The sequence below is a fragment of the Saccostrea cucullata genome, unplaced genomic scaffold, assembly GCF_032062105.1.
Source record: "Saccostrea cucullata isolate Sc308-1 unplaced genomic scaffold, CSIRO_AGI_Scuc_v1 ctg936, whole genome shotgun sequence".
Taxonomy (NCBI): domain Eukaryota; kingdom Metazoa; phylum Mollusca; class Bivalvia; order Ostreida; family Ostreidae; genus Saccostrea; species Saccostrea cuccullata.
Window position 1 is genome coordinate 55,480 of NW_026919154.1, and position 12,183 is coordinate 67,662.

The following is a 12,183-nucleotide window of genomic DNA, read 5'->3' on the forward strand; positions in this document are numbered from 1 at the left end:
ATAAGATTGAGGAATAAGGAATGTTGTAAAAAATATTCCTTGGCCTGTTATAAGTTAACAAACCATTCTGACAGAGATAAAGACTGCAAACATTCCCCAAATATGCTAATTGCTGAAATTTATGTTTACAATGTTTTTCACTTTAAGCTGACGTATCGACCACTCAACTATGACATCATGTAGCGTATGACTACATTACAAAAAAGAGGTAGACAAAGGGAAAATCAAAGAAAATGTAATAAACAGAAAATTCAATAATTCGTATTTGAATAATATGAAATTTATTTCACTAATGAGACAAAATATCCTGTCCCACACATGAAATAATTTCCATATTCAACTACAAAACATTGAATATACTCAATATACATGTGCACACTTAACTGTACTAAACAAGAGGCCCAAGGGCCAAATCGCTCACCTGAGTAGCTTTGACCATGCTGTTCTTTACCACATTTCCCCACTGTACAGTAGTACATATTGTGACCCCGCCCTACCACATGGGTCATAATTTGGAAAATTTAAAATCTACACTAACCCATGGATGCTTCCACATAAGTTTCAGCTTTTCTGGCCAAGTAGTTCCTGTGAAGAAGATTTTTAAAGTATTTTCCTATATCTTTCAATTTAAAACTTGTGTTCCCTATTGTGGCCTTGCCCTATCCCAGGAGGTCATGATTTGAACAATTTACAATCTACACTACCCTAGGACAATGTAGGATGCTTCCATATAAGTTTCCGCTTTTCTGGCCCAGTGGTTCTTAATTGAGAAGAAGATTTTTAAAGTTTTTTTCCTACATATTTCTATGTAAAATTTTGATTCCCTATTGTGGCCCAGTCCTACCCCGGGGCTCAAGATTTGAACAATTTACAATATACACTACCCTAGGATGCTTCCACATAAATTTAAGTTTTTCTGGGCCAGACAACAGGTGATAAGACAAACTCACTTGAGTTTTTTCCTCAGGTGAGCTAAAATCTTTATCTCTTTTGTCGCCCTACCTTTCGGGGCTTTGTACCCAATCCTCCAGGGCAATGATAACAATTAAATCTATATATGCTACATGTTTACATGTCAAGACAGCATTCATGACTGGACTATCCTTAGGAGGAGGCATTGCATTTTCTCTAAACCGGCCTTTTTTCTTATAACCTTTATCATGTTTATTCCCTTGTTCAAGAATACTTTGTGCCAAATTGGTTGAAAGTGGCCCAGTGGAAAATGTGAATGTTTATATACAAAGATGACAACAAGGGCAACAATACTCACAATAAGTACACGAATATACAACAGACAAATTTTGATCAGAAACTCCCTTGAGCCTCTGGTCCTAGGGACTTACGGTACAACTTTGACAAATCCTGCTTTGTGTGTATTTTGAAATAGCCTCTGTACATGTTTTTATGTCTCAGTGGACAGTTTCTTGAAGTTCTTGAACAGATTTTCTTATTTGTTTGTGATCCTGACTTCATCCTGTAGATGATAAATTGTCCAAATCTCTGTACAGTAAAACATGGTTATAGCGAAGTCCTGGGGACCTGTGAATTTAATTGGCTATATCCGTAATTCGTTATATCCGTATAACAAATTTGTATATTAACCATAGCGAATTCGCAATATGCATATTTTCCTTTAAGTTTTACTATCAAATATGTTAGGGAAGCAAATATAACAAAACATACCTTCCATAACTAAGGTTTCTTTTGAATTTAATTTTACATACAAATGCTGAGAGAAAATAAAGTCAGTTCAATTATTCAAATTCTAAAATCTTTGAAAGTTCGTTATAAAAGATGTAAAATTCATTATATTTAACCTCAACGGGACTCAAAATCAGTTCGCTATATCCGTAAATTCGTTATATCAGAGTTCGTTATAACCGTAAAATTTTACAAAGATTTGTTAAGAATTTTGCCGGGGACCCAGAAAAACTTCATTATATCCGTGAATTTGCTATATCCGTGTTCGTACTAAACGTGTTTTACTGTACAACCACTCTGTTTCAATATATTAGGGGTATCATGGGCGACTGGCGGACTCAGAATATTTTTTAAGAGACCTGAAAGTTAAGGCTCAGTGTTAAAAGTTAATCAACATGAAGACAAAAGTTGTACAACATTATATATAAATTTGCATATGAAAAGTCAAATGTTAGATGCCAAAAGTAAATTTATTTGGTGTAGATGTTATTCATCATTTTCAAAGGTTAAATCTTTAAAATTTGTCTCTAAGTGAACTTGTCCCTCCAGTATAAGGCAATAACTTTAAATACCCAATACATGTATAAGCAAAGTTTACAAAACAAATTTTGCAAAATTAAATTGTACGTGTGTATAAATAGCATTTGAACATGTTAAATTAGTAATCAGTTGGCCATAATATTGTGCTATTCAGTGCTTTGCAAAAGATTATTTTTCCTCTTATTTATCACTGTTTATTAAATGTTCATGATGATAACTACATGCAAGCACATACATTTATTTATCACAAAAATTATAAAACAGGTACACAGATTCAGGTGGGGAGGTGGGGGTTTTGACACTAGCTCCCTCTAAAACAAAAATGATAGATATGATGCATATAGTTTTCATTGTTGTACACTCAACGTACACTGACCTCAGTTTATACAGTCTCATCCGAAGGACCGTCTCCAAGTCCCACAGTGGGATTTGAAAATGTGATGTAAGGATTGACTCCTTACTTCGCGACTCTAGAGCAGACACTCAAAGCAGGGATTTGAGGCAAAAAAATGCAATGAAGCTACCCCTGGAAAAATAAATGACACCTAAAAACTAAAATTTTGCCTGAAGCAGAATTATGCCTACTTGAAAGTCCTTATTATCAAATAATACTACATGTACTTTGTGACTTAAAATGCTGTACAGCCAAGAAAAGTAACTGAAAGTTGATTTACACATTGTAAATCATATTGATATACATATTGTAAATCATATTGATTTACAATATGTAAATCTTAAAATGCTGACTGACATTTTTCATACAAATTGCTAGTCCATTATTTATACACTGAATTGACGATGGATTTTTCCATTATTTCACGATCATGACAAGGAGCTTACAGTGGGTGTGACCGGTCAGCAGGGGATGCTCACTTCTCCATGGCACCAGATCCCACCTCTGATGTCTCGGAGGTCTGTGTTTGCTTTGCTCCTATTTTGTATTGTTTTATGGACTTTGAGATTGAATATTGTTCGTTATCTCCATATCCTATGATATATCCTATGAAGATAAATTATAGCCTTTTTTTCATCATGTCTGTGAGAGATATTTTATTTCGATAATGATTAATCATTTTAGTCATTAACATCTAAAATATTATAAAATTATTTGAGAATTTATTAAAGCAATTATATTTTTTGCATAAGGGACACTGACACAAACCATCATGAGTGTGAAACAATTATGTTTTTAAGAATTTGACAGAGTTTTTGAAATACTTTCATCACTCCAGGCATGATAATGAATCAATCAAATTACTTACTAGTACTGTCCATGTGCTCAGTACTCAGTACTTTACAGTTTAAGTGTATGTATGTCATCTAAGACTGGGATCAAGGAAATTTAAATAATCCTAATTAAAGTAATATTTGGTGGCAGCTAGTATTTTTTTCTATAAAAAATATGTTAGGGGGCACTTTGACTAAAATGAGGGGACACTTTGACAGGGACGTTTTTATTAGAGGGCGCTTGGACTGGTTCCTGCTGCACTCCCTCCCCCTTTTGATTTGCAAAATAAGAGAGAGAAAGAAATACCCAAATTTCTACAGTGTATTGTGTTATTAAAGAAAAATGTTCAATGAAAGGCTTATTTGTAATATATAAAGAAATTTGGTTGTGATAACAAAATGAAACTCTACTTCTTTACGAAATCTTTACATAATAGGATTTACAGGTTCAGAGATTTTTTTTCACTATTTCAAAAAATTTCAGGTAATCTATAGACATGATAGATACGAATATATTTTTCATAGGTTGATCAACCTACCATTTTTAAAACCACACTGCACCCTGTATCCTATTGAGTTATTTAACTACATGTACATGTTTATGCAAAACGTAAGTTATATAAACTCTTTTCCTCTTCACCCCCCCCTTGAAAAATTTCTAGATCCGCGCCTGAATAATAATCACCAGCTGATCACTTGAGGGTTGTTTACATAGTCATTTACCATTTCTAATCTTTTGAATGTCACATTCATTCTATATTCTTTTAATTAAGCACTTCTTCACACGTTTATTACATGTATATTGCATGTAAGTAACTGAGAAATTGTGTATCTGCTGTTGTAAGAAGTAAAACAGACTATAACATTTTCTGCACATTGAATCATTTTCACTTCTTTTAACACTGGGGTAAAATATTTCACAACACCAAGAACAACATAAATAATTTAGTATAATAATTTAAAAGCATTGACAAGCCCTATATATTTTTATAGCACCAAAAGATTTTTATTTTTCCAACCACGCGGAGGCATGTAAACAAAGGAAGATTACTCTAAATGCACCTGATTTAATGTTTCTCGTTTCATGTGTTTGAGGTGATAGAATTCGAGAAATGAAGAATAGTTGAATCAAAGTTTATGTGCAAAAAATGTTCAAGTGAATGAAGGCAAATAAAATGAGCTTTACTTACATTAAATGCATAAATCCCAAAACACACAACTACTTCCTGTCTAAATCTTACAGGAACTGGTGCAGATCTCGCACGGTCTCGAGGCTGGTCTCGTTAAAGGTCAAATCGACCACTCGGATGTTACGCTACAGTTAACAGCGATAAAGAATATCATCCGAACACATTAGTAGGGGTGTTGTTGGTCTTCCAACATTACCCCGCACTATATCTATGATGTCGTGGAGGTATTGCCTCTGCAATCGGTACCTCGATTAACGCCGAATCGGACAAATAGACCACTTGGATATTTCTGTCCCGAAATACCCTCTCTAACCTCTCTTTTGTGCATTTTATCAACAACATCAAGAAAAAGAAAAGCAGCCATTATCAATGTTTTTAATTACCATAGTAACAACGACTTATAGAACACCTTTGAGACGAAACTTACGACTTGCGACAGCCCCCGGGTGGTCGTAGACTTACGACCGAATTTCGTCGCAACTCGCAAGTCTCAAATCTTTGTAAAACGGTCGTATGTCGTAAGTTCGGTCGTACGACCAAGTCTACGACTTACGACCTTTTGTATAACGGGCCCTCTAATCGCAAGCCTCGCCCTCTATCACGTTTTCTTACCCTCGCCCAAATATCGCTTATATTTCGAGACAGTAACCATGTATTTTATATTATCAAACACTAAATTGTTGATTAATGACATGTTTTATGTTTTGATCATCTGTATAAAACGTGCACAATTCTTTTTAAATCGTTATAGGAATATTGTAGGTATAATATGATTGAAAGTAGGAATGAATTAATAATTATTATAAGTAAAAGTAGGAATGAATTAATTATAATATTTGTGCCAGGGACATTATTCTGATATCCCAAATTCAGATATAAAAAGATTTTTTAATATTCATAAGGTCTCATTTGTAAATTTCATTGTGATCTTGCAGAAATAAGATTTATTTACAGAGCATATATACATGTATCTTAAATGCCTGTCAAACTACATCTTTTTCTATGATTTATTTCACGCAGCATTTGTTGTCTTAAAACAAATTAAACCGCATGAAACCGTGTCTAATATTGTCAAAAAATTGAAAGGTCTCTCTGTAAAATTTTTAAATCGTTCATACAATTAACCGAAAAAAAATGTTCAACGAAATTCTTAATCGTTTTAATAGATTTTTTAAATCATATAAGAAATCAATTAAAACCTACAAACGATTTTATGTAAGCACTTTTTCAAGCAAATCTACACGTCTTTACTCAATTAAAGAAAACGTTAATTTTAAGCGCATCCTTACGAAACGGAAGTGAGTTGTAATGCAGGGTTTTTCCAGTTTTCAGATATTTAATGATCTTGTTAGGAATAAGCAGATTTTTTGTTGTGCAGGTTTGTTAATACAATTATACATTTAAAAAATACCGTTTCATGCTGAATTTGTGTGGATTGTATATAAAACATCTATCTTTTCTCTGTGTTAATATCAGAAACTGAACGTCAAGTAACTGATTTGTTAACGTTTTTTGAAGTTACTATTGGCATTCAAGATTTTACTTTTGAACGAAACTAAGACTGAGGTTAACATAATATTCACTTATCAAATAACAACGATAATTTCAAATCTGTGAAAAAATGATACTTAATTAATCTTCATAGGAATTTGGACGTAAATGACAAGTAACTTTTCTTAGATTGATAATGTTTTATTAGACCCCTACAGGTGAAACCGGAGAGAACTATAGGTTTCCTCTGCGTCTGTCCGTCCGTCTGTCTGTTCCCACCTGTCTGTCAGTCTCTCCTACTTGGTTTTCCGATTTGTTTTTCTAAACGCATGCTGATATTGAACTGAATTTTGGTATGTGAATGTATCTTGATGAGTTACAGATCAATTTTGAATTTTGAATGTCGTTTCGCTTCATTGATTTTTGACAAAATTATGGCATTTTTAATTTTACATAAACTTTTATGATTGGGTTCGTGCTGTGCTAAATTCCGATGGTCAACATAAATATGAAGAGATGATGAAAAAATGAGTTGAATTTACGTCTTAATGGGGGTTACTTTCTTAGATTACAGGCATTCACAACCTTAAAATAAAGCAGTTTTTCCTTAGACATATACTTTTGCATATTATAAAATGACATCTTAAAGAAAAAGGGTAACCCGGTAGGGGACAAGTATTGTGAATTGCTTATGCAATACTCTTAGAATGCTTGTTTTCAGTGTCCTTGGTGATAAAGCAAAAGCAAAATTGAAACTCATTAGAAATGGACAGTAGTTAAGGCCAACAATAAAAAATGACTTGTTTGACGCACTCCGACTTACCTGTCAACATCACCTCTACCAAATCATTTTTTAGTACTTTGATTTTTATAAATTTTGTTAGTTTCCATAGACATAGACATTGTTTAATTTTAAAGACATATAAATGTTCAATAATCATTTTTACGGCAATAAAAATTAAATTTTTTTTGTCAGGTGTATAATGAAAATACCAAGTTTCTGGTTTCTGTGAAAAAAAAAAATTTCAGATAGCAATTAAGAAAATCCATCACATTTTTACCTACCTACCTTGCAAAATCAAACAAACAAAAATATGATAGCACGAACAATCACAAAATTGACATTAATACAGAAGAAAATTAAGCATAATCATTCATGTTACAGATATACGTGTTTTGATTCTATCATAATATACCGGGATGGATCATATTCCTCGGCTATCAGAGTCTGTGTATGTGGGACTATGTCGTAAACTAGGGAGTCCTACAGAAGTGAGGATCAGGAGAGAAGTGATGGATACTCTGGAGGTTGTAAACAAACCTTTATACATCATGAGGGGTCTTGATAGAATACAGAGCGGGAGTAGACGTGAGGGATTCAGACTGAGGACTTCAGATGATGATTGGATGTTCTGGCTTCCGGACCACAAAGTTATATGTGATCTCTCTCAGATCAGTCTCTACCGTATCCAAGAAAACACTATGATTTTGATGAATTGTAATAATCTTCCACCGGGTTTTACCAGACTTTACCTAATGAGTCCATCAAATAATGTACAAACCGTTTTCTCCTGTGTAGTATTAAATTACAGTGTATTCATTTCAAGTGCATTATTCAGAAATAACCATTTGATTTACACTAAGATGAACACAATCTCTTCTGCTTTCCCTCATGGACCTTGTTGTACATTTTCCGTAAGCAAGGGAATAGAAACTGACCAGGCGTTTTGTTTCCAGTCACATCACTGGCCTACGTCAGCACTGCCATGGATACAGAGATGTCGACAACAGGGTTGGCCAGCCCAGAATGTTGTATCGGAAATATTAAGCGGAGGATTTCATGTGGTTCCTATCGGAAGCACTCCTGATAATGGACTAGAATGGAGAATATCTTTCTCAATAGCAGAACAAAAACTTATTTATTCAATGAATCACTGTCAGTTTTTGTGTTATGGTCTTCTTAAAATATTTCTCAAAGAAGTAATTAATTGTCAGACCAGTACACAAATTATTTGTTCATACTTCCTGAAAACTATTCTATTTTGGACTATACATAAGAATACTTCTTTGATTTGGACACCTGATAACTTATTGTCTTGTTTCTGGATATGCTTTAAATTATTGATAAATAATGTACGTACTGGGGAATGTCCAAACTTTTTTATTCCACAAAACAACATGTTTAGAGTGAAAGTCACTGGTTCTGCGCAAACCTCACTGTTCAGTCAGTTGTATGATTTGTACGGTAAGGGGATATCCTGTTTACTCTTGAGTGAAACAATCAGACCTTACCTCTGTAGGGCTATATTAAACAGAACATTCAGAGTCTGTACAGACGAGAGCAGTATTGCATCTAGCACCTATTTAGATGCTGTCTTATTTAGTGAATTACCCTTATTTAATCTATGCATTGAGCGTATTGAGGAATTTGTAGTTTACATAAAACAAATAGAGAAAATGATTAAGGAAGGATTGTCATCGTATCAACCAGTCATTTTACAAAGTATCACATCAAATGTGTTACGGAACGCTGCTTTGTATGTGCAAAAAAACATATGTCAAAATGAAAATTCTAGTAAGGTTTTCTATCAAGCTAAAAGGGGATTTAAGATGCTAAAACAGTCGTGTAAGTTCGGCTGTGTGTCTGATATCCTTTATCTTGCTATGTACTTCTACAGAACACGTAGATATGAAGATTCACTCAGTTGTTTACATAAAGCAACGGAAAGAATGTCAATGCCATATATAATGTATTTGGGTCATGTCAGACAACATTTGTACCTATATTGCCTAGAAAGGGATACCCTGGGTAGTAAGATGAGGAGAGCTCTAGTGAGGGATATCATGCTACAATTTAAGTACACTTACATTGATGAACTATCGTTAGAGCAGGGGATCAATAAGAAGAATGAATTTTTGTCATTAAAGATCCCACCTTTTGTGATGTTACACATGTTGTTTATACTGAATCACCACAAACTTGGTAACACAGTCAGGTCACAACAATCTCTACAGGATCTACAGACTCTGCTGCTCTATGATGACGGGGTTTATGTACCTCATGTCTTTAGAGATATTTCGTGGCAGATATTGGGCATATGTCAACAAATCTGTGGAGACTTTTCGGGATCTCTCCGGTCTTATCAATATGCCTTACAACAAGAACCAGTATTTCACAAGATCCAGGAAGCAACACTGTTACGTATAGAGAACCTTTCTGATAGGATGTTGTAATTTTTTTTTACATTCAACATTGCATAATGTTTTTCTAACCTAATTTTTGTAAAGGACACTGTAATTTTTTTTTCATAACTTTTTCAACCAGTTATATTATTTTACATTATTTTGTAACACTTGCATATTTTACTTTATATTTAGTGTTTCATCACTTATATTGTAAGTTATTTCATACTACTTAGTTTTCCTGATTTTTTTGTATTAATGCAAATATTAATTTGTTTTATGATATAGTACGCTGTATACTCATACTGATTCAATGTCCGATCTTTCCCTTGTATTCCATTGTTTAGACATCTATTGAGAAAGCAAAATGTCATTTGTTCAATTATTTAAAATTAAAGTAAATTTCTAATTCACTACGTATTTCTCTCATTGTTTTTATATTATAGTTACCTTCTTCATTGACATTAACATGTAAATAGCATGGAAAGTCTCGTATATGATAAGTTTTAATTTCAAAAACGATATTCTAGATAAAAAATGATATTACAACCTATAATATACAATACGTGGTAGTGTTATGCAATTTTTAATCTGGCCATGCTAAAAGAGTACGCTGTAATTCTTTCAGTTGTTGGATAATTATTTTTTATTTATTTGTTGAAGGTAAGGGCCGATTTGGCGGTTTTTGATAGGTGATAATGGTTAACATAATTAGAATAATACCGTATAAGCAGAATTTTTAGCGAGGATGCATTATAAGCGAGGGTGCTAAAATTGAGTATCGCTAAAAATTAATTGCACTTTATTTGTAATACATTCTTTAATGTTCATTTCAAAATTGCTAAAATAGCATCTCGCTAGAAATATATCACCAGTTTTTAAGGACAAATCGCTAAATTTGTGTCTCGCTAAAATTTCCACTTATACGGTATACAAAGAAATATGTAAATAATTAGATATTGTGAGAGTAAAAGGATGATCGGACTGCAATTTCCTCAACCAAATATGACACTATACAGTTTAAATATATCATTCATATGAGAAAGTCACCATGATTCCAGTTCCCCAAGAGCAAACTTATTGCGTGGGAATAATTTGATACCTTGTGGTGGGAGTAATTTGACACCACTAAGTGTTTGTTTGCTGATCAGAGCGAACTTGAATTTTGTAATAAAATAAAATGCAAGACAAATATGAGGGATTTGTGTAAATGCTTAATTGCTTACAAGAAAATTATTCGAAAATTTTAACAATCATTATAACTGTATGCGGCCATGGACTAACTAAACGTTTTCTATTACAAATCTTAAAATTTGCTGTAAACACCTTCCCTGCAATCACGCATTTTAACGCATATACCATTGCCCCGCAGTCACCTATATGCCTGTGCCCCTTAATTTAAACGTCTTTTACCTTTTTTGGCTTGTCAATGAATTCTATGAGAAGTAATGCATTTAGGCGATTAAAAGAAGGAACAGTCCTCTTCGTTTCTCGTGCATAGGGGCAGAGAGATGGGAGAGAGGGTTAAACATTTTCGTACATTTAAGTAGGAGGGCTGTTTGGAAATTATTGACACATACTGTTTATCCTCCTTTTTCTCTAATGAACACACAGAGACACAAAAATTTTAAACATCAGTTACAAAACAATTTTAAACAAAATGAAAAAAAAAAATTCCAAAAGAAAAAACTAAATGAAAAAAAAAATAAAACAAAATAAAATGATAAAGAAAAAAAAAGCAAAAAAAAAAAAAAAAAAAAAAAAAAAAATTAAGAGCGGGTACGCTAAGTGTCTCACTTTGATTCTAATATATTAGTGACACAGATCGTTTTTTCATTCCTCTTAAATAGGTTAAAAAATAAACATTGTTTAAAATGATATAACAAAAACTGGTATTAAGGGATTTCCGTTATATAATTACACATTGAAATTCAGCGAATTTGTACACTATCAGAAGCAGTGTAAATAGGATTCTGTCACAAAATAGAGAGTCAGACGGAAGAAAGGGTCAGAAGAGAAGTGATAAACATTAACGGGGTAACGGATAAACCTGTTTCCGTTATGAGAGGTTTTGACAGAATGAATATAGTGGGAGTAGGCATGAGGCATTCAGACTGAGTACTTCTGATATATGGTTTACACATTCTGGTTTCCAAACCACAAATGATATAAGAGGATTCCTATGTCACTCTCTATCGTACAACAAACGACACCGTGATTTTGATGTGGTGTCATTATTTACCAATGGGATTTACAAGATTAAATCTGATGAGTTTATCAAATGAGGCAAAAATCAGTTCCTCCTATGTACATGTAGTAATGAATAGCAAAGTATATACTTTAGATACTTTATTCAGAAATAAACATTTTTAATTCTTAAAATTCCTCCATTTTTTTACATCAAGACTGTCGTTCCTCATGGACCATATGCTACTTATATTTACCGTATTCCAAGGTTCAGAGACTGAACTTATGTTCTATTTCCCATCTGACTTGTGGATACAGAGAAGTCGTAAACAGAACCATCCAACTCAGAATGTTGTTTCAGACACATGCATATTAAGAGGAGGTTTACATGTTGTTCCTATCAGAAGCACATCTTAAAATGAATTAGAAAGGAGAATCTCATTCTCTCAAGCAGAAATAAAATCTCATTTACTCAATGAATCACTGTCATTTTTTTGTGTTATGGTCTCTTCAATTTTGTGTTTTTGAAGTAATTAACTATCAGACCAATACAACAATTCTCTGCTCATATTTCTTAAAAACATTCGTATTTTGGTTTATTCAAACTAATACGTCATTGTCTTGGAACCTGATTACTTATAATTAAGGACTTGTGTATGGGAAA

The 12,183-nt window shown here is 33.2% G+C and overlaps 1 protein-coding gene across 1 annotated transcript; it reads left to right on the top strand.

Annotated features, from left to right (window-relative positions):
* The first annotated feature begins 5,971 nt into the window (after positions 1-5,971).
* LOC134280117 (uncharacterized) lies at positions 5,972-9,724 on the top strand. Its single transcript, XM_062762543.1, has 2 exons — positions 5,972-6,036; positions 7,315-9,724. Exon 2 carries the CDS (start codon positions 7,350-7,352, stop codon positions 9,381-9,383), a length of 2,034 nt encoding a protein of 677 aa, XP_062618527.1. The 5' UTR covers positions 5,972-6,036; positions 7,315-7,349; the 3' UTR covers positions 9,384-9,724.
* The last annotated feature ends 2,459 nt before the right edge of the window (positions 9,725-12,183 follow it).

What these genes read in the sequence shown, in the direction of transcription:
- LOC134280117 (XM_062762543.1), top strand. Translation starts at nt 7,350, where the DNA reads ATGGATCATATTCCTCGGCTATCAGAGTCTGTGTATGTGGGACTATGT.